The following is a 27255-nucleotide window of genomic DNA, read 5'->3' as shown; positions in this document are numbered from 1 at the left end:
TAGGAGCCGTTCATTTTCCGGTTTGCAATGAGTGGAGAACGGGCAAAAAAATTATGATTCTCCACTCTAGTGGGAACATAGCCTGAGTTTTTGTAAACCAGTAGATAAAAACTAGATATATTTGCATGCAATAAGCAATTACGGTAAAAGCAGAACTGTTGAAGCAGAGGGTAAATAATGATTTTTAAATCTGCTTTAAAGTGACACTGAAGCGAAAATAAACTTATGATTTAATGAATTGTTTGTGTAGTACAGAAATTGAGCACTAGTAGCTTATAAATTATTCTAATATTGTTCCCAGTACAGGGAGAGTTAAGGAACTTCAGTTGTTATCTTTGCAAAAGAGCTTCTCTGAGCTCTCCGACCCAACTTGGGTCAGCTACATTCCTGCTTTCTGAAGCACGTATACATCAAAGAAACAGTCAGGCCTTGTTCACATTGTGTTCCGATCGCGTTAGCATTCGCTTTTGGCGTTTTTTGATGTTTTTTTTTTTTGCGATTGCCAGCAATTTCTGCGCGTTGGGCGTTTTTGTAGCGCTTTTTAAGCGTTCTGCGATTTCTAAGTGTCCTAGGCCTTATTTTTAAAGGGAAAAGGACCTGAAAATCCCGGAAACGCTTCACATTTAAATTGACGGGGAAAAAATGCCCACGAAATCGCTGTCAAAAGCACTTTTTCAAGCACTTTGCGCATTTCCTATACCTCCCATTATTGCAAAATCGCCCTGAAAATGGTCCGTGCAGCGCTTTACAGATAGTAAAGCAAACGGAACACCCCAATCTGAACTAGCGCATAGGAAAGCACGGCGTAAGCGCTTTCAGGGCGATTTTGGAAAATCTAGTGTGAACGAGCTCTCAAAGGGCTGGTGCACACCTAATAGCGTTAGCATAATCGCTAACACTTTCAGAAGTGATTTTTCTAAGTGATTATAGGCATGTGCCTAGTGATTTTCTAGTTATGGCTAGCGATTTTTGGAGCGATTTGGTGTAGCAAATTTTTAATTTTTGTACAGTAGTGCTGGAAGTGTACTGCATTTGTTAAAAAAAACTGTTGGAAAATTGCTCTGTTATAATATGTGTGTGTGTGTGTATGTATGTGTGTGTGTGTATATGTATATATATATATATGTGTGTATATGTGTATATATATATATATATATATATATATATATATATATATATATATATATATATATATATATATATATATATATATATATATTACTGTATGGCTGGGTTCTCACTTGAATGCGTTTAAATCCTGCATATATTTTTGGTAAAATGGTACTATTTTATTTTATTTTGAACAATACCAGTTGCCTGGCAGCCCTGCTGATCTATTTGGCTGCAGTATTGTCTGAATCACACCAGAAACAAGCATGCAGCTAATCTGATCAGATCTGACAATGGCAGAAACCCCTGGTAGGCTGCATGCTTGTTCAGGGCCTATGGCTAAAAGTATTAGAGGCAGAAGATCAGCAAGACTGCCAGGCAACTGGTATTGCTTATAAAAGGAAATAAATACGGCAGCCTCCATATCCCTCTCATTACTGTTGTCCTTTAAGGACTTCCTATGGCTATAGCCAGCTCTTGTAGAGTGATTACCTGACTCCTGGAATCTCCTCCATCACCCAGGCATATACGGTGTAGAGAGCTTAGTGGTGTGAAGCATGCCTGAAGTCTAAAACATTTACAGAGTTATATATAATGCAGCTGACATTTAGCATAGCATTTTTTTTCTTCGAAGCTTTTAAGTTCCTTTTAGCTTCTAGTAAAATTCTAGTGGCTCTCGTTCACCATGATGTAGCTGGGTAGTTTTTGAAACCCCCTAACCTAACCTGAAGCTACTTTTTGCATGTAAACAATACCAGTTGCTTGGCAGTCCTGCTGATCTCTTCGGCTGCAGTAGTGTCTGAATCACACACCTGAAATGAGCATGCAGCTAATCCATTCAGACTTAAAGGATACATGTGAGCTGCAAAAAAAAGGTGAGATCTACTTACCCAGGGCTTCCTCCAGCCAATATGTCCCTCGCTGCAGCTTCTGTCCCGGGGTTCCCTCTGTTGCAGGTGCCAACCTTGCCAGGTCGCCATCTACTGCACAATCTCGCTCACGTGGTTTGGAGTGTTCTGTGCAGGTGCCGTAGTCCTGCACCTGCGCAGAACACTCCAGAGCATGTGCGCGCGAATGAGAGTGCCTCTCGTGCAGGCGCAGTAGATGACGACCGGTCAGCATGCTTGTGCAGGGTCTGTGCCTATAAGTATTCAAGGCACAGGATCAAGACAGCCAGCCAGACAATTTGCATTGTTTAAAGGAAAATAAGTGTCGACCTCCATAATTCTTTCACTTCAGTTGTGCTTTCATAAGCTATAGGCATACTACATACTGGCAGTTTTGGATGTATACATGGCTCTTTTTTAAGTCATAAAAGGACCTAATGGAGTTGAGGGGTTGGAGCAATTTTTGGGTACCTGGAGTCTGAGTTGTGGTTCTGGGATTGGACTTAACAACCTGTTTTGCCATCTGTCTGAATAAGACAGAACTGAATCAGAAACTTATAAAACGGCATTTCTTTTTAAACTTGCATTTTAAAAAGGCAAATATACATTTTAGCATGGTGGTCCTAGTTCACCATGGGTTAAAGGGAACCTGAAGATAGTTTAAAAAAAAAAAAAAAAAGTTACTCTTACCTGGGGCTTCTGCCAGCCCCACGCAGCTGCCCTGTGTCTGTGCCAGTCTTCAACTATCCTCCGTACTGCGCCTGCGCAGGACGCTCCAGGCGCCGGGAGCGCGAACAAGGATGCACACAGCCAGGGCCGCGCAGGTGCAGTGGCCATCAATTTGCCGTCAACAAATCTGCAATACAGAAACTGCGCTGTGGCGGGGGACCGGAAGATCACTGAGGACCGACACAGGCACAGAGCGGCTGCAGGGGGCTGGCAGAAGCGCCAGGTAAGTGAACATCTTTATTTTTTTTATTTTTTCATAACTATCTTCAGGTTCCCTTATAACTAAAAACCATACCCTGTATAACAGGACAAAAGATTATTCCACATGGGAATCCACTGAACATTTTCAGAGTGAAGACTTGCATAGGTGTGTCTGGTTCTCTTTAATATAACATTACAGATTTATGAATTTACTTTTTTTTTTCCTGTGTCATCCTGATTGCTGCTCATCACTTGCTTTCTTGCTCACACAGGCATTGTGTAACACTTCACCAGTCATAGTTGAGGGTTTTGCAAGAGGAAAATAACATGCTGACTAACATATCTTTCTTTACTCTGTGTTTCCATTGCCTGTATTGGCGGAAGTACGTTTTTCTTTGCTTATTGGGATTGTTAGATGCGTTTGGACTTGCACTGTACTGAGACCTGGGAACACAGGGCAGCGTGTACAATTTTGTTTGTGCATGTTTTCCTCCCAAGTTGTCATCTTGCCCTGATGGAAGTATGATAGCTGCCTTTATTGACTTGTTTTGAAAGTAACATTTTCTAGGACCATCATCTTTTGCTTTGGTGTAAGGCCTCGTTCACACTATACATGCTGCCTTTGCGCATAGAAAGCACTTCTGATGTTCAGACTATATCGCACAGCTGCGTGCATTTTTGACAGAGCACAGCACAGATCACTGATGGTCATGCGTTGCGTTCCAAATGCATGGCAATCTGCGTTGCCTAATGTGAATGAGGCCTTAGCTACCCTGAACCAAACTACTCAGCCACTGAGTGGAACAAACATGCAGGCAGTAAAGTGTCCAGGCTTCTGGCAACTTTTTGCTTAATTTGGAAATACAATATATTAAATAGGGGAAAATGGATGTAGATGACAGCGCTGGACTTCGTACCATTAAATAATCAAAGCTAAAATGATTTTTCTCTGACATGGGCTTTCAGATTCTAAGATGTTTAGTATTAACTTGACTATACCCTCAACGTTTATTGGCTAATATTTGTGGAAGGAAGCTGCCCCAGCTTTGATTGGCTGGTATCTTTGGAAGGAAAAGGCTGTGCAATCTATTGTCCATGTTTATTTCCATTGTCTGTGACCTTCAGAATGTATCCACTATACTTAGACATTTATAGTCATTCCAAAAGTGGCATCTGTGAATCAATAGCCTAGTGCCGCTGCTGCTGGACTGTTTTATGCCAGTTTGTTTCTTGTTTTTAGCTAAATCATGTAATGTCTGGAAGGGTTGCGATGGAGGAGATAGCTTTAGTAGGGGATGAGAGAGTTTACAGAGGACTGATGTTGGCTGGACATCAGCTGGTATTCAAACTATTTCTGGGGAAAAATGATATTAAAATAGCTTGTTTTGGTAAGTAGATTGTATTAGGAATGTCTATAGCTTTGATCCAAGGTACCCAGTTGAGTTGTAATAAGCTGAGAACCATCAGGATTCCAGAACTTAAATCCTATCTCCGTCCTTGAAGAGGCACTGTAGTGACATATAGTAGAATGCAGTAAATTAATCAGGAAACCCACTTTTACATTTATTATCCTGGTTTCAGCATCAAAAAACGTTATAAGTATTTATTGCGGTGCATTGGTATGTAGCACCGCCCTCCCAGTGAAGTCGCAACCTAGGCTGTTTAGATATGCAGAATTCTCCTCATAGAGCATTTGGGAGACCGGGATTTCTACTGGCTTCAGAACAGTGAGCATGTTTCCTCTTTAACCTAATTATTTGGTGTTGTGAGAAGTGGTAGAATTAGTTTAATCATTTCTGTATACCTTAGAAATATTTCCTCCCACTTAATTTTTATTTTTTGTCACACAATGCAAAGTAGTAACATAAAAATGTAATGTTTTTTTTTTTTTTAATTTTTGAAAGCAGGGCCAGTGTTCTAGACTTCTTGCTGCCTAAAGCAAACATTGTAAGGACACCCCTCCCCCTCAATCTCGCCCCCACATATTTGAAATGCAATAATTCCCCCACATATGACACAGCAATCAACCCACTGCAACAATTGTCCCCATGTAGCATCACTGGTGTCAGTGGGCATTATAGATACAAAAAAATACCCCAACAGGCTGTGTATCATTCTCCCAGCCAAAGTGCAGTCACCACACCTTATCATTGGTGTTCAGTGACTAAGTGTGCCTGTTCCTCATCATTCTTGCTTAGTGTGTGTGTTGGGGGGGGGGGGGGGGGTGGAGAGAGTGACTTAAAGTTACAGAAAGTCAGAAACTCTGACCTGTATTTAAACCAAAGGATATCCCAGGATCTTAGCACATTTACAACAGTTTAGTAACCAAAGCTTCTAACGGAGTCAATTAGCACGAGACCGCAAGAAGTTCATTTAGATTGAGAACCATTGTTTTTTCTTTGAACTGACTGAGCTACATGTACACCTATCTGACTACTAATCAGCACAGATCTATATCCCCCTGCCCTGTACTTGTTTTAAGATTTTATTTCAGGATACTTCCATAAATCAAATTAACAGTTTCGTATAGTTCCTGGTGTTCATATTTATGAATGTGCACGTACATTTGTCGATATTTCCTGTTGATTCCAGGAAAATCCAATTACTCTGATCTTAAGACCTGTTATACAGATTTCTATTACCCTCTCCACTGTATCCATAATCAGGCACAATAAGGTCCCTAGCCTGTGTGTGAATCTGATGAATGTATTCAGAGTGTTCGCTGAAAGGGATAGTCTACAAAGTCTACTGGTTTGCCTGTAACTTTGTACATGAAATCATCAGAACATTTCTTCAGAAGACTGAGACAGATGTTTTTTACAAACCATGGGGAGCAGGGACAGTGTACAAATTTCAAAATTTGTATGCAGTATAATCTCATTATCTCTGCCGTAGTAAACTAACTCTCCAGGTCCCTACGTGGCGCTGACTGTGGATTTAATAAAAAGTGAGTGGTGCATGCATCATATGACCGTGTGAAACCCATGGTCTGCTGCTCTCGTCAGGCTGGTGCTGCAATTCCCGCCCACGTAGGTATCGGAGCCACTCACAGGAAGCAAGGGGCTGCCTCTATTCAGTGAGTGCTGCAATTTCTCCTGGATACTGTATCAGCAATTTCTCCACCCTGGCTATGCAGCTCTAAGGTGTACTTAACCTTGTAGTCCACCAAATGTGTACGTGCTTCTACTGTACCTCCAATGGTAGGACAGAGTTGCTCTTTTGCAACAGAGAATGTATAAGGGCATGCTGGGCCATTTATACGACAATTTCCAATACAGTAAAAAACTTTTCCTGGTCCCATGGAGTTTACTATAACGAGATTATACTATAATTCCTTATCTTTTTGGTAGCACATGCAATCATTAGAACAATGGTACAGAGAGCAAGTAGTTCCTCGAGTCGAGGAGTCTGAGCAATTTTCGGTAGCTGGAGTCTGTCGGTGGTTTCATAAACTGAGGAGTCTTTGTACCGACTCCACAACCCTGCCCTGCTTAACACAAACCATAGCACCTTCATTATCATTAAACCATTGATAGCCATAACCTTTGTACTATATCCTCCATGCGTAAATTCTTTAACCTACCTTTTTTTAAGCCTAAACCTGACTCTCACTCCCTTGAAACAGTGCCTAATCTTGGTCAACATTTGATGACTCCTCCCATCCCAAAAAATGGGGTCTAACTCTAAACTGCCCAGAGCCTAACTACCCTACCGAACAACCCTAATTCTAATTTTATCTGGTCCTACTCAGCAAAAATAGCAGTGCTTAAATATGGGGGCTTTAGTGCTATCCTCCGCCCATTCAAAACAAGACACCACTAGATGTAGTAGCAATAAAATGAGGTCAATTTTATTAGCCTATTAATTAACTTCCAGCTTTCAGTTTTTAATGCACAGATTACAATGGTAAATATGCTTCAGATTTTTCTAAATATCAAAATTATGTTCAAGATAATTTAAACTTTTAAACCTCTTAGGGACTTTTAAGACTTAAAATAATTAATTTTACAACTGTTGCATTAGTTCCATTTTTAGCAAGTAACTTTTAAATATTTAAAAGGGATCGGTTTGCCTGGCTGAGATAGTTAAGCTTGTTGTTACAAATCAGATAAGTAGCATACTCTTTATGCGAATACTGTTGTTCACGTTCTATTAAGTTCTGGCGTAGCAGTTTAATAGCTCTCTGTTTGCAGAACCCTAGCATTTTGAACTTTTTTTCCACACAATCTCATGCCAATGTTGACCCTACTGGATTAAAATAGCCTTTTTTTCATCTATGACCAAATTTGGAGTTGAAAAGTCAGCCCACTGGGAATCTGCAAATGTATTCAAGTTTATAGAGTGACAGGTTTACACAAATAATTATTGTTATTCCCAGTGCATGGTTTAAATTAAAACCTAGTATTCCAATATAAAACGAGAAGTTTGCTGCCAGCTTTGTATCTGACTTTCCCAGTGTTGTTGTTGCTCGCTTTCTGGTAACTGAAAAGTAAAAATAGTAATTGGAGTAACTGAGCGCCTGTTTTTCTTTCTGTTTGACTTTAGATAAAGATACGATAAGTAAAATTCGAGACTTGCGCATGAAAGCAGAAGACTATGAGGTTGTTAAAGTCATCGGTAGAGGAGCTTTTGGTGAAGTTCAACTGGTATGTACCTTGGCAAACAAACATTTTTCTTTCAGCTGTATTCCTTATTTTAAAGTCCTATGGGAGAAAAGCGCTACAGAAATGTTATTGTAAAGTTAAAGGGGCACTCCATTTATCGGTTTGTAATGAACGGAAAGGCAAATAAGATAGAAATTATTATGATTTAAAGTAAAAATCTACTTTGTAGCAATATCACACTGTACAGAGTACAATTGAAAATATGACAATAATAATTCCGATATCTGTATAGCGCTTTTCTCCTGTTGGACTCGAAGCACTTGTGAGGCAGCCTCTAGAGCGCACTCAGTAGGCGGTAGCAGTGTTAGTGAGTCTCGCCTAGGAACTCCTACTGAATAGGTGCTGGCTTACCGAACAGGAAGAGCCGGGATTTGAACCCAGGTGTTCTTTATAATCCTTAATCATTACACTATCCAGCCACAGCTCACTGCTTGGTGTGGCCTAGGCTGAGGGAAAAAAGAAAGTGCTGCTTTTTAGAAATGCTTGGATGGTCCAAGTTGAATATCTGTGAGGGCCTAGCCCTGCCTGAGGCCTACCTGCATCATAGAATGCAGCTATGAAACTCCTTTTAATAGTATAGCTTAAGTGCATGAGCAAGCATTTTGAGAGATCGAAATCCTCTTAGAAACACCAGGTTTTATTTGGCTAAGACAGCCATTCGGCACCCTCATTGCTCAAAATTGTGCACAGCTGCCCCACAATGCCGCTGATGATGATCTTTCCTTCCAGACAGCGATAAATGAGCCCATTGAGCTTGTACTAACCCAGCTGCCAGAGATTATGTGCCACCGTGTTGTCTCTTCTCCACTCTCCATTCACAGTATTCACCTCTCGGCTATAGCTGAGCAGCTTGACTCTACAGCAGGGGTGCCCACACTTTTTCGGCTCGCGAGCTACATTAAAATTCGCCGAGGCCAGGAGATCTACCAACATTTAAAATACTGAACCTAGCATTAAGAATGCTGGTGTACTACTATACAAGTCTTATATAGTCATATAACAACGTGAAATGCTTAGTTTAGCATGGGAAATGTTGGTAGATATCTTGGATTCGGCTATCAGAATTGCACCTTGCACCACAACCATGATTGACAAACACACACACTCACTCACTCACTCACTCACTCACTCACTCACTCACTCACTCACACACTCTGATGACTTCTCCCCACCCCAGCATATTTGGCAGCACACAGAATCCTTCCCCACACATAGTGGCATAAACCCTCCTCCCCACCCCAGCATATTTGGTAGGCTGGCAGCATATAGCAAAGAATCCTTTTCAGTGCCCACATTTTTAGCTCACTTAACCCCCGCTATACCCCGCCCCGCACATGGCTTCTAATAACCCCTTCCTCCTGCAAATACCTCTAGACTAGGCCTTAGAGTCAGCCCCGCAGAAAGGAATACACTCCACCCGACCCACCAACATGATTTCAAATTTCCCACCTCGCAGCAAAGCATCCGTTCGCCGAATCGCCACTTCTCACAGGATGGCGGAGTGGTGGTTACTGGTCTCGTAATGACCTAAAAACCCGCGTGACCTGGTTGGGGCGTGGCCACAAAGCTATCATAGAGGGAGAGGAGATGGTCACAATTGGCTCCCCTCCCCCTTCAGCCACGCCTCTCTGCTTCAGCCGCACCTCTCCCCTCAGTCTGCCGCGCGCTGAGAAGGATATTCTGACAGCCGCGGGAACACAGGAGGCAACAGTGCAGCTAAATTTGACGAGATGCGGCCAAGCGGCCGCAATCTACCAAATAGTCAGTCGCGTTTTACCGGCAGATCGCGATCGACCTATTGGGCACCCCTGCTCTACAGCACTCATTCTCTGTAATGTTGCTCTAGCACCTAGCAAGCATTAAAGGCAGCATAAAGCCAGCAAGTGTTCAGGGCTAGCGATGGTTAATGAAATAAAACTAATTGCAAGTTGATGCAGCATTATGCAAATTCTGCATGCAAATATATGCAGCTTTAAAATTTCATGCTGCATACATTTGCTTACAGATTTGCATATTTCTGCATCAACTTAGTTATTTGCATCTCATTGGCCGTCCCTATGCAGGACTTTATTCTGTGCATCTGGGCCCTCTGTCTCCAGTTTCTCAAGAGGTCCCTAGCTACCTACAGAAGTTTCTGCTCAAGCCCATGTGAAGTGTGAATCAATTACTCTTACCACAGTATAAACTGCTATTGAGGCTGTAATGCAGGTACAAGATTATACACTTCAAGTTTTCTGACAATATTCCCTGGAAACTGCTGACTGTACCCTGATTATCTCTTGTTAAACCATGGCTCACCCAAGTGCTAGACCCATATGTCCACACACCATAATTAGTGATGGTCAATGAAAAGCTAATAATTGAACATGTGACAACTTTACATGGAGACCTCTTTCCTGCAGTGGAGACACACTCAGTCAATGTAAAAAATGTTTACATTAACCCAGGAATATAAGCCATAATTAAGTATGGAAATGTAAGCGAAGTCCACACAATACTGTCAATTACTACTATATGGTGTTACGGTTAATGACCTGGCCTCTCTAGTTTTCAATGTTATTTTTATTTTTCATATATTTTAGTGCCTTACTTCTAATTCTCGTGCATTGTTTCAAAGACACTAGCAAAGTATTGATCTTATAACAATAATTACTAAGAGACATGTGGCCATATGCAATTAACTTTTTTTCTCCTGAGTTTTCTCCTAGGAGATCATTTTTTATCTTCTGTTTAAAATAACTTTGCAATTAAGAAGCTACCAAAAAGAAGGTGAAAAGTACTATAAAAATAAATTATAAGCATTTTCTTGTTTGTAAATGGTTTAAATTACATTTTACTGAGAAGTTTGGAAATATCACTTTGGAGATGATCCGCTAAGATGGAATTACTTTGCAAGAACAGAGCTACGTGTCAAAGTTTAGCTATTTAGCTACAACAATGTTCTATTGCGAATAATATATGCAATGTACTACTTTGTTCTTTATTTGTAGTATATATTTTTCACCGAATGTTTGATGTAAAGAAAATTCTAATGTTACAATAGAACGCATATGTTGCAATTGTCTTCTAACAAGTACCAATAAGAAGTTAAATTTGAAAGGCTATTTATTCAGTCGTCTTTCTGAATGCAAACTGTATGCAGCTTGGATTTGGGCCAATCAAATGCACTTCCTTCAGATTATGACACTCCTAACTCAAAGTTGCATTCAATTTGCATTCCATTTCCATCCAAGTCAAAGCTATTAACATCTCATTGACCATCTCTCGTCATAATGCACCACCTTATATGACTGTGAAGATGGCTTTGCCAAGAGACGCAACAAAAACAGGAGAGAAGCCTAAGGTCAAACTGAAAACTGCTAGTGCAGCAAATAGCAGCCCCTCACCATTATAGATGGCCCAAACCTCCAATTTTAGGTTTGCGAACCTCCCGCTAAAGTTCGGTTCGCGCAAACTTTCGCAAACCGCAATAGACTTCAATGGGGAGGCGAACTTTAAAAACTAGAAAAATGTATGCTGGACACAAAAGTGATGGAAAAGATGTTTCAAGGGGTCTAACACCTGGAGGGGGGCATGGCAGAGTGGGATACACGTCAAAAGTCCAGGGGAAAAATCTGGATTTTACGCAAAGCAGCGTTTTAAGGGCAGAAATCACATTGAATGCTAAATTGCAGGCCTAAAGTGCTTTAAAACCTCTTGCATGTGTGTACATCATTAAGGGAGTGTAATTAGAGTACTGCTTCACACTGACACACCAAACTCACTGTGTAACGCACCGCAAACAGCTGTTTGTGTTGTGACGGCCGTGCTGGACTGGTGCGCACCATGGCCAGAGTGCAGGCCGTGGCGGTTTTCAAGCCCATATGGTCGCCGGGCTGTGGTAGCTCAATAATAGAACAACCATGACTGTCCGGCTGATCAAATTTGGTCTGTCCACAATGAAGCAACGACCTTATCTTCGGTTTGCCCCCCCCCCGAGACACTCCTATAGCCGGCGGTCATTGCTTCATTGTGATACGCAAGCCCCTTCACCGCGGCAAGGTGATAAACACGGAGGGGAATGGGCACATGTACATGCCTTTTGTTTTGTTGTTGCAGCTGCAGTGCAGCCAGAAAAATTAGGCAGGCATGTAAACGCACCAGAAAAATTATTATAGCGGCTGCTGCTAGCAGCGGCCTACAAAATTCAGGAATCCTCCTGGAGTCCTGGACCCTGTTGGTGGTGGCGGAGAAGGCAGTCAAGCGGCCTGCGGGCAGAGGTGCTATGTGGGGAGCGACTTAGTCTTGGGGCAGGCAGCCAGTCACATGACGTGCAGGCAGAGATGTGTGGGGACTGTGTTAGTCATCGGGCGAGCAGTAGCCCTCTGGGATCCATGCCTCATTCATTTTGATAAAGGTGAGGTACTGAACACTTTTTTGACTTAGGCGACTTCTTTTCTCAGTGACAATGCCTCCAGCTGTGCTGATAGGTCCTTTCTGACAGGACGCTTAAGGCACTGCAAGACAGAAGTTGGATGGCAAATTGGGACAGCTCTGGCCACAGGTCAAGCGTGCGCACCCATTAGTCTAAGGGTTCATCGCTGCTCAGTGTCTACATCCACACTCAAGGCCAGGTAGTCGGCTACCTGCCGGTCCAGGCGTTGGTGGAGGGTGGATCCGTAAGCGCTAAGGCGAGGCGTTGGACTAAAGAATGTCCGCACGTCCGACATCACCATGAGATCGCTGGAACATCCTGTCCTTGCCTGCGTGGACATGGGAGAAGGATTACTGGCAGTGGTACCTTTATTGCGTTGTGCTGTGACATCACCCTTAAACGCATTGTAAAGCATAGTTGCCAGCCTGTTCTGTATCTGCTGCATCCTTTCTGCCTTCTGGTGAGTTGGTAACATGTCCGCCACTTTGTGCCTGTACCGAGGGTCTAGTAGCGTGGCCACCCAGTACAGCTCATTCCCCTTGAGTTTTTTTTTATATGGGGGTCCCTCAACAGGCTGGACAGCATGAAAGACGCCATCTGCACAAAGTTGGATGCAGACGTACTATCCATCTCCTCTTGCTCTTCCTCAGTGACGTCAGTTAAGTCCTTCTCCTCCCCCCAGCCACGAACAATACCACGGAAAAGTCGAGCAGCACAAGCACCCTGCGACGCCTGCTGCGGTTGTTGTTCTGCCACCGCCGCCTCCTCCTCCTCCAAAGAAACACCTTCCTCATCCGAGTCTGACTCCTCTTCCCCCCTCTATGCTGCCGCAGGTGTTGAGGAAACATCTGATTCTGATGAAAATTGCTCCCACGACTGTTTCTGCCATAACTTCCTCTTCATGCTCCTCCACAGCTTGATCCACCACTCTACGCACGGCACGCTCCAGGAAGTAAGCACTCGGGATCAAATCGCTGATGGTGCCTTCACTGCGACTCACCAGGTTGGTCACCTCCTCAAACGGCCGCATGAGCCTGCATGCATTTCGCATCAGTGTCCAGTTGTTGGGCCAGAACATTCCCATCTTACCAGATTTATCTTTACAAAATCACAGCGCTTTAACACCCTGAAAAAGATATTAAAAATTGCACATAGTGCCCAGTACCAGATCTTACCAGATTGTGTCCTTTACTGTAATTGTACAGGTACTGGGTGACGGCTTTCTCCTGCTCTAGCAGGCAAGAGAACATGACCAGTGTAAAATTCCAGTGAGTTGTGCTACCGCATATCTAGCGTCTCACCGGCAAGTTGTTTCTCGGCTGAATGTCCGCAAAGCGTGCTATGGCCGTGTAAGACCGCCTGAAATGCCCACACAACTTCCTGGCCTGCTTCAGGACATCCTCTAAGCCTAGGTTGAGCACATGTGCCATGCAGGGTACATGTGTCAGCTTTCCCAAATTCAAAGCGGAAAGTAGATTGCTGCCGTTGTCACACACCACGTTGCCAATCTCCAGCTGGTGCGGGGTCAGCCACTGATCCACCTGTTTGTTAAGAGCAGCCAGGAGAGCTGCTCCAGTGTGACTCTCCACTTGGAGTGACACTGTCGTACCTGGCATGCAGCATAGGCCCTGGGGAGATGGGGCTGTGTAGCTGGAGAGGAGATTGCAGCACCAGTAGAGTTGAACTGCCACTCAGCGAAGGAGGAGGAGGATGACGACGACGACGACGACAGCGAAGAGGATGTAGCAGGAGGAGAGGAGGTGGCAGCATGCCTGCAAGCCATGGAGGTGTCACAAGTTGGTCCACTGCACAGCCACGTACTCCCTGCTTGCCATCGGTCACCAGGTTGATCCAATGGGCTGTGTAAGTAATGTACCTGCCCTGACCGTGCTTGGCAGACCAGGTATCCGTGGTCAGGTGGACCCTTGACCCAACGCTGTGTGCCAGAGATGACACCACTTGCCTCTCCACTTCACGGTACAGTTTGGGTATCACCTTTTTAGAGAAATAATTGTGGCCTGGTATCTTCCACTGCGGTGTCCTAATGGCCACAAATTTACACAGGAATGTACGTGCACGCGCGGGGGCGCGCACGAGCACAACGGCAGCAGCACTGTCTGACTTATAAAAACATCCTGGAACCATTAAGAGGCTCTAGCACAGTGGTCCTCAAACGAATGTGGCCCCCTGAGGCTTTTTTACCGGCACCCCACACAAAAAAAGTAATTATAGATGCAGTCAGCTACATCTTTAAATATTGGTGGTCCGCATATAGAATGAAGCCAGAAAGCAGTAATTTGCTGCTTTCCAATCAAATTCCACATCAGGTGACACTGTTGTCCAATTGGACTGCAGGTTGTCACCCAGGTATGATTCATTGTGTGGCCCGCCAAGACTTCTACAACATTTTATGTATGTTCCGGCCCCCCAGCAGTCTGACGTGTGTTGACACGGCCCTCGACCCAAAACGTTTGGGGACCCCCGCTCTCTAGCAGGACGTTTTTATAAGTCAGCGTGTCATTAAGTTGTATCCGTTCACTGCTGTTAGGGCTCGTTCACACCTAGGATGTGTTTTTTGGTTTGTTTTTTTTTTAAGAGCTGGCGTTTTTAAAAACGTCCTAAAATCACTAGTGCAATGAATCCTTATGTGATAGTTCATATCAGCACGTTTCGTCTATTTTCCGCTCTGCAAAGCGCTGCCTACCATTTTTAGGGCGATTTTGCTTCAATGGAAGGTATAGGAAAAATGCGAAACACTCTCTCAAAATCACTTTATGCGGCAGTTGCATCCGCACTTTCAAGAATAAATACCGTACATTGTATTTATTATTTTCCAGGTCAAAGAGTTCACTTCCTGACTTGCATCAGGAAATGAAAAAAAAAATTACTCTGCAAAAGCACTCTGAAAAGCGCTTTACAAAAAACCATAGCGCAAAGGTAAGCGCCGGGAGGGGAAAAAAAATCACTCACAAAATCGCAAAACGATGCCCTCAACTATTGCAATTTTAAATGTGAACAAAGCCTTAAGGTCTGGTCTGTTTAGTACTGCTAATTGGGCCATTTTTTATGTCAATGTGAACTTTTTAACATGGATTTTAAGCCAAATTTCGGTTAGCATGCAGTTGTCTCACAGAAGTTGTGAGTGTGACACCGCATTCTGTGTCTGAGGATTCTGCACTAGGATGAGTATTGGGAGAGGGTGCACAGAATTATAGTGGTTAGGGACACTGGCGACTGTGGGGCAGGAAAAGGTGTTCTGGCAGCTGAAATATAGACTGGAGAAGAGCAGGACAGAGGGCATAAAAATGTTTGGGGAAGGAGTGGGTGGGTAGGGTGTGTGACATTGGAATACTGGCTGTGAATGGAGATGTTGGTAGAGTGTGTAACATTGGATCACTGGCTGTGAATGGAGGTGTCTGTAGAGTGTGTGGCTGTGTACCACTGGCTGTGAATGGGGATATTGGTAGAGTGTGTGACATTGAATCATTGGCTGTGAATGGAGGTGTCGGTAAAGCTCAGGGCTAGGCTGGAAGAAGGCTGTAGACACAGAAGATGGCAGCAGAACATTTTTAATAAAATTAATCAAAAATAGTTGTGCAGCCCTTATGTTTTATAGCAAATGACTTAATGGAAGTGGATTTTTTTCTTTGTCACCCAACTGTTATCTTCCTTCCGGTAATTTTTTTATATTTATTCATTTCCTGCAATTCGGTCACACTGAGTTCCTCTTTGTTAGAAGATTGGTGGTGCTTATTAATCCTCCTCAGTAGGGGTTAAATGGTTAGCAGGAATCCCTGCAGTTTGTCCTGAGTCATGCAGGGAATAATCCACATGTAAAATACTGGGCTGCCATGAAAATGAGGATTCCTAGCGGTCTCTGCTCATGACTTACAGTTTAGCATTTTGTGTTTAGTATCCACTTTAACTCTTTTTATTCTCTTTCTGTATCGTATTACCTGTTGTTTTTTTTTTTTTTATTTTATTTAAGGTGAGGCATAAATCTTCAAGAAAAGTCTATGCAATGAAGCTTCTGAGCAAGCTGGAGATGATAAAGCGATCGGACTCTGCTTTCTTCTGGGAAGAACGAGACATAATGGCATTCGCTAACAGTCCTTGGGTTGTACAGGTACAGTAGTCTATGTTGTGATGAGGCAGGTTTTGGGCACCTTGTTGCCTTTTCTTCCTCTGTGTAGTATTTATGCTTACAAGTAGGACACATGGATTAACCACTTCCCGACCGCCTAACGCACAGAGGCGGCCGGGAAGTGGACCCCGCAAGGACCGCCGTATAGACGAGAGGCGGCGGTCCTTGTAAGGGCATGGGCGGAGTGATTGCGTCATCCGTGACGCGATCCTCCGCCGGCGCCTCTCTCCGCTCACCCGCCGCAACATCCCGCCGGCCATACGGAAGTGCCGGTGAGATGTTAACCCCGCGATCGCCGCATACAAAGTGTATAATTTACTTTGTAATGTTTACAAAGTGTATTATACAGGCTGCCTCCTGCCCTGGTGGTCCCAATGTCCGAGGGACCACTAGGGCAGGCTGCAGCCACCCTATGTCGCACCCAAGCACACTGATTTCTCCCCCCCCCTGTCCTAGATCGCCCACAGCACCCCTCAGACCCCCCTGCCCACCCCCCAGGCGCCTGTTTGCACCAAATCACCCCCCTAATCACCCATCAATCACTCCCTGTCACTATCTGTAAACGCTATTTTTTTTTATTCCCCCCCCCCCCCTGCCCCCTCCTGATCACCCCTCCAGATCACCCCTCCACCCCTCAGATTCTCCCCAGACCCCCCCCCCCCTTCCTGTGTACTGTATGCATCTATCCCCCTGATCACCTGTCAATCACCCCCTGTCACTGCCACCCATCAATCAGCCCCTAACCTGCCCCTTGCGGGCAATCTGATCACCCACCCAGACCAATAGATCGCCCGCAGATCCGACGTCAGATCACCTCCCAAGTGCAGTGTTTACATCTGTTATCTACCCTAAACACCCACTAATTACCAATCAATCACCCATCAATCACCCCCTATCACCACCTGTCACTGTTACCCATCAGATCAGACCCTAATCTGCCCCTTGCGGGCACCCAATCACCCGCCTACACGCTCAGATTGCCCTCAGACCCCCCTTATCAATTCGCCAGTGCAATATTTACATCTGTGCTTCCCTGTAATAACCCACTGATCACCTGTCAATCACCTGTCAATCACCTGTCAATCACCCATCAATCACCCCCTGTCACTGCCACCCATCAATCACCCCCTGGCACTGCCGCCCATCAATCTGCTCCTTGCGGGCAATCTGATCACCCACCCACACCAATAGATCGCCTGCAGATCCGACTTCCGATCACCTCCCAAGTGCAGTGTTTACATCTGTTATCTACCCTAAACACCCACTAATTACCCATCAATCACCCCCTATCACCACCTGTCACTGTTACCCATCAGATCAGACCCTAATCTGCCCCTTGCAGGCACCCAATCACCCGCCTACACGCTCAGATTGCCCTCAGACCCCCCCCTTATCAATTCGCCAGTGCAATATTTACATCTGTGCTTCCCTGTAATAACCCACTGATCACCTGTCAATCACCCATCAATCACCCCCTGGCACTGCCACCCATCAATCACCCCCTGGCACTGCCACCCATCAATCTGCCCCTTGCGGGCAATCTGATCACCCACCCACACCAATAGATCGTCCGCAGATCCGACGTCAGATCACCTCCCAAGTGCAGTGTTTACATCTGTTATCTACCCTAAGCACCCACTAATTACCCATCAATCACCCCCTATCACCACCTGTCACTGTTACCCATCAGATCAGACCCTAATCTGCCCCTTGCGGGCACCCAATCACCCGCCTACATGTCTCAGATTGCCCTCAGACCCCCCCTTATCAATTCGCCAGTGCATTAGTTACATCTGTTGTTCCCTGTAATAACCCACTGATCACCTGCCAATCACCCATCAATCACCCCCTGGCACTGCCACCCATCAATCACCCCCTGGCACTGCCACCCATCAATCTGCCCCTTGCGGGCAATCTGATCACCCACCCACACCAATAGATCGTCCGCAGATCCGACGTCAGATCACCTCCCAAGTGCAGTGTTTACATCTGTTATCTACCCTAAGCACCCACTAATTACCCATCAATCACCCCCTATCACCACCTGTCACTGTTACCCATCAGATCAGACCCTAATCTGCCCCTTGCGGGCACCCAATCACCCGCCTACATGTCTCAGATTGCCCTCAGACCCCCCCTTATCAATTCGCCAGTGCATTAGTTACATCTGTTGTTCCCTGTAATAACCCACTGATCACCTGCCAATCACCCATCAATCACCCCCTGGCACTGCCACCCATCAATCACCCCCTGGCACTGCCACCCATCAATCTGCCCCTTGCGGGCAATCTGATCACCCACCCACACCAATAGATCGTCCGCAGATCCGACGTCAGATCACCTCCCAAGTGCAGTGTTTACATCTGTTATCTACCCTAAGCACCCACTAATTACCCATCAATCACCCCCTATCACCACCTGTCACTGTTACCCATCAGATCAGACCCTAATCTGCCCCTTGCGGGCACCCAATCACCCGCCTACATGTCTCAGATTGCCCTCAGACCCCCCCTTATCAATTCGCCAGTGCATTAGTTACATCTGTTGTTCCCTGTAATAACCCACTGATCACCTGCCAATCACCTGTCAATCACCCCCTGGCACTCCCACCCATCAATCACCCCCTGTCACTGCCACTCATCAATCAGCCCCTAACCTGCCCCTTGCGGGCAATCTGATCACCCACCCACACCAATAGTTCGTCCGCAGATCCGACGTCAGATCACCTGCCAAGTGCAGTGTTTATATCTGTTCTCTACCCTAAACACCCACTAATTACCCATCAATCACCCCCTGTCACTGCTACCTATCAGATTAGACCCCTATCTGCCCCTAGGGCACTCAATCACCCGCCCACACTCTCAGAATGCCCTCAGGCCCCAGCCCTGATCACCTTGCCAGTGCATTGCTTGCATCTATTCCCCCCTCTAATCACACCTTGAGACACCCATCAATCACCTCCTGTCACCCCCCCTAGCACACCTACCCATCAGATCAGGCCCTAATTTGCCCCGTGTGGGCTCCTGATCACTCGGCCAAACCCTCAGATCCCCCTCAGACCCCCTTCCGATCACCTCCCCAGTGCATTGATTGCATCTATTTTCCCCTCTAACCACCCCCTGAGACACCCATCAATCACCTCCTGTCACCCCTCTAGCACTCCTATCCATCAGATCAGGCCCAATACAACCTGTCATCTAAAAGGCCACCCTGCATATGACCGGTTCCACAAAATTCGCCCCCTCATAGACCACCTGTCATCAAAATTTGCAGATGCTTATACCCCTGAACAGTCATTTTTAGACATTTGGTTTCCAGACTACTCACGGTTTTGGGCCCGTAAAATGCCAGGGCGGTATAGGAACCCCACAAACTGACCCCATTTTAGAAAAAAGACACACCAATGTATTCCGTTAGGTGTATGACGAGTTCATAGAAGATTTTATTTTTTGTCAAAAGTTAGCGGAAATTGATTTTTGTTTTTTTTTCACAAAGTGTCATTTTTCACTAACTTGTGACAAAAAATAAAATCTTCTATGAACTCGCCATACACCTAACGGAATACCTTGGGGTGTCTTCTTTCTAAAATGGGGTCACTTGTGGGGTTCCTATACTGCCCTGGCATTTTAGGGGCCCTAAACCGTGAGGAGTAGTCTAGAAAACAAATGCCTCAAAATGACCTGTGATTAGGACGTTGGGCCCCTTAGCGCACCTAGGCTGCAAAAAAGTGTCACACGTGGTATCGCTGTACTCAGGAGAAGTAGTATAATGTGTTTTGGGGTGTATTTTTACACATACCCATGCTGGGTGGGAGAAATAACTCTGTAAATGGACAATTGTGTGTAAAAAAATCAAAAGATTGTCATTTACAGAGGTATTTCTCCCACCCAGCATGGGTATGTGTAAAAATACACCCCAAAACACATTATACTACTTCTCCTGAGTACGGCGATACCACATGTGTGACACTTTTTTACACCCTAAGTACGCTAAGGGGCCCAAAGTCCAATGAGTACCTTTAGGATTTCACAGGTCTGGAGGCTATTTTTAAGAAATACCAGTTGCCTGGCTATCCTGCTGATCATTTGCCTCTAATAATTTTAGCCATAGACTCTGAACATGCATGCAGCTGATCAGGTTTTCTGAGATTGTCAGATCTGACAAGATTAGCTGCATGCAACTGCTATTGTTTAAAAGGAAATAAATATGGCAGACTCCATATTCTTCTCACTACAGTAGTCCTTTAAAGCAGAGCTGGACTCAGAATGTCCCCTCTGCTCCAAAAGATGTGCAACAGCATAATAACCTTTAAACCTGGGCTGTGGAGTCGGAGTCGGGGCAATTTTGGGCACGCGGAGTTGGAGTCGGAGTCGTGGTTTCATGAACTGAGGAGTCGGGAGTCAGTCGGGTGATTTTTGTACAAAATCAACAGCCCTGTTAAATATTAGACTAACATCTGCACTGTTCCTACTTCCTGATTAACGGAAGCAGACATATTGTTGACATCCAGTGCTTTCAAATGAGCTTATCTGCCATATCTGCCGTGCCAGTCATGTGACAGGGGAGATATCAGATTACAACTTGTGATTAGACATGAAGGGGAAACTCTCTAAATTCATACAGGGTGCATTTCTTTATGCTTTCCCTCTGTCCTTTGCAAGAGTTCAGGTCCACTTTAAGGCTTCCGCTGAAATGTAATCTATAATCAGTAAAATGCTAGTACAAGAAGTGCGTTGTTGTCTTCTGTTCCTCCGTGCTATTGGAAAAGTTGAAAAACTTTTGGCTGTTAATATTGCTTATAATTTTCTTTTAATTAACAGGAATAGTCAGGTTATGTGTTGTGCAGTGTTTTCCCCAGGCTCTTTTAGCCGGGTGCTACACCCGGCTAAGTTTGGTGAGCACCCCACTGTTATCTGCTCTCCTCTTCTGTAAGCAGACAAGCGCCAGTCCTGCATTCTCTCATCTCGCCCCACCTGGCTGGAAAAAAATTCTGTGGAGAACGCTGGTTGTGTATTGGCTAACTGCCAGACTTCCATCTCCTACCTCAGCTGACTAAACATTACAAAAAGCATATTACCACCCAACCAAACAACCCAACATGTTTCGCCCCCTCTTAAAATAGCGGCTTTGTCATGGGCAACCTAAAAGTGCAGTAGTGCTAAGGTGCTATACTTAAAAGTACAATTGATATTATCAAGTCACAAACATTTGTAGGCTACATGCATTGAAATTTAGGTAACACAAACATGAACATAAACCTGAATAGACCCAATAGAAAGCAGTCCATATTGCTGGGTACACATTATGGTTTTCCCCCTCCGACCGAAGGGAAATGGACAATTATTTCCGTTATGTCCGATCTGCTCCCGTTTGATAGCTGGATCAATCAAGTAATCACAGCAAAATCGATCCTGTTATCGATCAGGAGCAGGTTGGATATGTACACACGATGCAACTTCCTGTTAGATTACTCGTCGATCAGGGCTTGTCTCCACTCGTCAGTTTTTCTGTGCATTTTCTGCGCAGGAAAACTGCAACCAATGTTAATCTAAGGGCTAGTTCCCACTTTAATGCATCCTTCACATGCAGAAAAACAATTGACAGCAATGTAAAACTGTCAGACAAATGATGCAGAAAAATGAACGCTCAGAAAAACTGACAAGTGGAAACAGGTCCTCAGACAGTAAATTGCATTGTGTGAACCCTGCATTACTCACTTGTACATGTCAATGGAACATGACTAGAGATGGCATTGAAGATAGAAATCAGTAGCACAATAAAGAAGTGATCTGGGAGCCTCACATCGTCACACAATTAAAGCATTAATTTAATCAGAATTAACATTAATAAGCAGTTTACTTCGCTGAGCATGACTGCCCGGAATTGGATTTGGCTCCATATATAGCTCAGCAGAGGGAGATATAGATAGATGGGGCACACTACAACAATACAAGCAAAACTAAGCAACAATGTAGAGTAAACATGCAAAAACAGTGTGAGAGGCGGATACAATGGACAGATCAGCTTAATCTAGCGGTGGGCGGAACAACCCCGGGCCACAGCCTAAGAAGGGGGGGGGGGCACTAGAAGGGGGAGTGTGAGGAAGGGTCGGTTGAGGGGAAGAAAGAGTTCCTGGCCCATATGCAATTCATTTTTTCTCCTGAGTTTTCATCCAGGTGATGATTTCACAAGTTCTCCTAAAATGCCTTTTAAGCCACCAGCAAGCAAGAAAATACTCAAAATAAATTTGACAATACTTTTTCACCAACTTTTGGGTACTTTTTCCATTGTAAAATGCTGAAAATTTAGTTTAAAGAGAAGATGAAAATTATCTCCTAGGAGATAACTTAGATTAAAAAATGTATTGCATATGGGCCCCTGTGTCTAGCAGTCCTGGTGGAGATGGCTTGAAACCTCTGGTCCGATGGGAGCGGAGTGAATAAGCGTTTGCCTGGGTGAGAGGGGTCGTGGGGGGGGGGGGGGGGGGGATTCGTAGCACTCTAAAGCACAGTCTTGTGTTACATAGGAGGTTAAGTGAGGCGAGGGGTCTCCAAATGAGCCTCTCTGCCGACCTGATGACCCTCTGTAGTTTGTGTCGGTCACTGGCGGAGAAGCCAGCATACCAGAACAAGATGGAAGGACAGAGGACCGATTCAATGGTGACAGTGTAAAAACTTTTCAGAATCTTAGGCCATGCCAAACTTCCTCAGTTGGCGGCAGAAACTGGGCTTTCCTCTGGATGGAGGTGGTGTTGGTTTTCCAGCTAATGTCACTGGAGACGGTTGTATCCAGGAGGCGAGCGCAGGGTACTCTAGCCACTTCATTGCCATCAATACAAGGTGGCCATACATCTATTGATTTGGCAACCAATCGACCATCTGATTCGATAATCATCAAATCTGATGAAAATCGATGCATGCCCGATCAACAATGTGAGCAATTTCTGGCCGAAATCGGTCACATGTATCGATTAGACATACTACAAGATGTCAGGCCATCGTGGCCAATTAGGTGAACAGAGGAAACGGCAACAGACAAATGTGACAAAACCCTTGGCTCTAACATCCTCCTCCCCCCAGTATTAAATATGACCTCCCCTCCTTTAATGCATTAATTTAAGTCTATGTAGGTTTGGTTTTCAGCTGTGTCCCCTTTACTGAGTTATTTATATCCTTCCTTCTGTATGCAGTTATTCTATGCCTTTCAAGATGATCGGTATCTGTACATGGTGATGGAGTACATGCCTGGAGGTGACCTTGTAAATTTAATGAGCAACTATGACGTTCCAGAGAAATGGGCTCGATTCTACACCGCTGAAGTGGTTTTAGCATTAGATGCCATTCATTCAATGGGTTTCATTCACAGGTAAATGGCAAAATAAATCCTGCATGGCTATCATAGTGAAATGATGTTCTGTTTTGTTTTTTTCTTGCATCTCCATGAAGTTGCATGTTTGTTTTTGTTATTTTTATACTGCACATTTGTATGAATATACTGATGGCCCTGAAAAGGCTTTAGAATGTGGTTCCCAACAGTATACTCTAGCACAGGGGTAGGGAACCTATGGGAGCCAGATGTGGCTCTTTTGATGGCTACATCTGGCTCACATACAAATCATTAGAGGTTGATTCACTAAGCTAAACTGCTCAAGCAGTGCAGTTTAGTGTGGCAGCGCAAGTAACATTTTTCAAAATGGGTACGCTACAACGGTAGCATGCACTACTAACTTACTCACGCTACTCCAAAACTAACGGCTGCTCCAATTGTTCCACTCTGGGCCCTGTTAGGTCCAGTGACTTTATAGAACGAGATCCCCGCACTTTGACTGACCCAATAGGCTGCCTATCACTTGACAAGCAGCCTATTGAGCCAAAGTGCGGGGATCTCATCCTACAAAGTGAATTAACCCCCAAGTCAGCTAGCTAATTGTACAAGCTGTTAATCTGTATTTCTCCTGTCTGTGAAATTGCTGATGTTGCTCAAAGCCAAGATAACCTGAATACGTATGACACTTCCGCTGCACCGTGGATACACTGTATACACATCACCATGGCAACAGGGATGTTAGCCCTCTGCTGCACATGTGCACTGTCCCAATTTGAAACATATTGTATGGCTCTCACAGAATTACTTTTTAAAATATGTGGCATTTATGGCTCTCTCAGCCAAAAAGGTTCCTGACCCCTGCCTAAGCACAAACCCCTTGTCTTTGGGAATGGTTGTACACCAGTCCCCCTTTGTGTTCAGAGTGGCATATTGTTAGAAGCCTCGCTTAAGAACACCAGTTCTTCTGTTTCAGAAGGTGGATGGGGATTATCACACTTTTACTAAAGCAAATACAACCCCCCCCCCCCCCCCCCCCCAAAAAAAAAAAAAACCAGTATCTTCCACTTACGAGATAAACTAATCTAATCCAGGGCCGGGTGGCCTATGACGCAGGTGCATCAGGTGGCATGGGCCCTGGGGTGACATCCTGCCCGCCCCCTCCCTTCCCCCGGCATCCTGATCACCCGCTGGAATTGTGAGAAGGCCGGGCGGGAGAATAGGGGCACATGAGCCATCCGTCATGCAGAACTCAGCTGGCAAAGCAACGGAGCGGCTGTTCTGTACCTGTCTGTCTCCCGTGTCAGTGTCTCACACAGCTGTGCGGTACCGGTCTGTCTCCTGCACTGTATCAGTGTGTCACATGATCTGCTGTCAGCCCCGATAGTCTACCACGTGTGCACTGCAGTCTGCTGTCGCTCTCCAATCACAGTGCAGATCTCTCCTCTTGACGGCTCCTAGTGGCGCGAGATTCCCCTGCCTGCCCCTGTGAGTCTGAGAGATCTTGTGATTTACTATATAGTGCAATGCTAATGCCTGGCATTGAGAGCAGCCACTAGGGGACAGGTGCATCCTCACAAGTTTGCCTCAGGCAGCAAAAACTCTAGAACCGGATCTGATCAGAAAGCTTTTGCTACAAAATTGGCTTAAAACCTAACTTCTTGAAAAGCTTTAAAGCAGATCTGAACTCCGAACTTCCTCTCTGATCTAATATACGCAACAGCATAATAACCTTTAAAGAAAAACATTTTTTTTGCAGCTCATGCAACCCCTGCAATAAATCTGTACTGTTTCTACTTCCTGCTTTTGTGGAAGCAGACTTATTGTTAACATCCTGTGCTTTCAAATGAGCTTATCTGCCGTGGCAGTCAGCTGATACAGGGGAGAGATCAAATTACAACTTGTGATTAGACACAGATGAGGGGGAACTAGACATGCTAAACTCTAAATACAATACTTTGTTTTCCTTCTGTCTTGTGCAAGAGTTCAGGTCCACTATAAAGAAGCCCTGAAATGAAAAAAAAAAAAAAGTAAATTTAGCCCATGGTGGGCTACATTACCTGCCACTGACACCCATCATGTTTCTTATTGACTTCAAGGTCCCACACTATCTTTGTCCCCCCAAAAGTTATGGTTCTAGTTATTTTGGTTATAATGCTGCAAAACTGATCTTGTAAATGGGAATCTGTTCACAAGTTCTTTCGATATTGTAAGCTGCAAAGCAAAAGCCATAATGCATAACCAAACACCTTGGTTGTCCAGAAGGGAGTGGTAGAGATGGCAAAGCTGATAGCTGCATCATCACACTGAGCGCGCCCAGACTGGTGCTGCTGCTCTCTAAGGCTGCTCCAGACATTACATCTCATTTCTGCTACTTTAAACCTCTTAATGGAAAGACTGGACCGAAATTTGAGTGGATTCTAATGTATCACTTCTCCAGCAACACCTATAACCTTTCAGAACACCTGGATTACTTGGGATGGCAAAGATTTAAGCTGGATTGGATCTTCCTTGGGATCATACACTGCTGGACACTGCACACCCTCCTTGGAATTGACCTGAGACCTTAAAGATTTTCTGCCTCTTTGTGCCCGCCCTCTCCCACCCTGTGAGTAACTTTCATCGATTATCTACAGCATCTATGCTCAATAGACTATATTTTCCTACATATATTATATATTATATCTTCAAACTCCTAAACAAAGGACTGTGTTTTCAAATCCATGCTGTCCATCCATACTTCTCTGTGTAAGGACAATTCAGTCTATACAGGCCCTTTGATCTCTGCAGGATACCAGCCACAGCTGAGAAAGTTCACACCTTGACTCTAAATAGGCCCTTTTTCAGCAGGAGCCCTGAGCTGTCTCTTGTCCATCCTAATGTGTAAACATCAATATTCAGCAGAAAGACTTCTAGCTGTATACCAACCAAGAAATATTTATCCAATTGACAAATCAACAATAATTCTACTTAAGTCTGTTGGAATCTTCAGAAAGACAACAAGAGGATCCAGAGGACGTGGGAAAAGACGTTCTTCACTGCAGAACCAAAATAACTCTGTGACAAAATCTACAGAGTACACCCAGGCAACAACCCTAATAGCTCCAGCACAATCCAGCAGAGATGGCAGCACATCTGGAGACTGTTCTGTCCTGGAGCCCTCAATCTCAGACCCTAGCTCCCAGGGTAGCCCCATCAAGGCTGTCCTCTGCAACGTCAGATCAATAAACCACAAAACAGCAATCCGACATGATCTAATAGAGTCTTCTGATCTGGCCTGCCTGACTGAAACCTGGCTTTCTGAACCAGTTGGCCCCACTCTGGAGGCCGCCGTGCCAGCAAACTATTCCGTGATATACTGCAACAGGAAAGAATGCAGGGGTGGAGGGGTAGCACTTTGCTTTAGATCAGCTTTGAAAATCAGACCACTTACTGTAGGACCTACCAACTCGTTTGAATGCTTGGGGGTGCAACTTTCAGCTGAGAAAAACATTAACATATTGCTGATCTACCGCCCACCAGAAAAATACTCAGACTTCCTTAAGGAACTTGTAGACCTTCTTTGCAACCTAACACTGGAACACCCCAGATGGATTGTTCTTGGAGATTTCAATACATGGGTGGATGACTCCTCTTCACAATTTGGAATAGAGCTACCTCATGCCTTACATGAACTGGGCTTCCTTCAATCAATCAATCAGCTCTGCTACTCACAGGAAAGGTCACACTCTGGACCTTATATTCCATACTGGGCTGTCAATAGCCAATGTGGAAATTAATCCT

The 27255-nt window shown here is 44.7% G+C and overlaps 1 protein-coding gene across 1 annotated transcript in view; it reads left to right on the top strand.

Moving 5' to 3' along the window:
• ROCK1 (Rho associated coiled-coil containing protein kinase 1) overlaps positions 1-27255 on the top strand; it is a 212652-nt gene that overhangs the window by 77720 nt on the left and 107677 nt on the right. Inside the window, exons 3-5 of the mRNA XM_068237237.1 lie at positions 7473-7573; positions 15994-16131; positions 23339-23514. Coding sequence (XP_068093338.1) covers positions 7473-7573; positions 15994-16131; positions 23339-23514 — 415 coding nt within the window. The remainder of the gene's footprint in view (positions 1-7472; positions 7574-15993; positions 16132-23338; positions 23515-27255) is intronic.

Source organism: Hyperolius riggenbachi, chromosome 5, assembly GCF_040937935.1.
Source record: "Hyperolius riggenbachi isolate aHypRig1 chromosome 5, aHypRig1.pri, whole genome shotgun sequence".
Classification (NCBI taxonomy): domain Eukaryota; kingdom Metazoa; phylum Chordata; class Amphibia; order Anura; family Hyperoliidae; genus Hyperolius; species Hyperolius riggenbachi.
The sequence above is the reverse complement of the archived record's forward strand: the minus strand, read 5'-3'. Positions and strand labels throughout refer to the sequence as shown.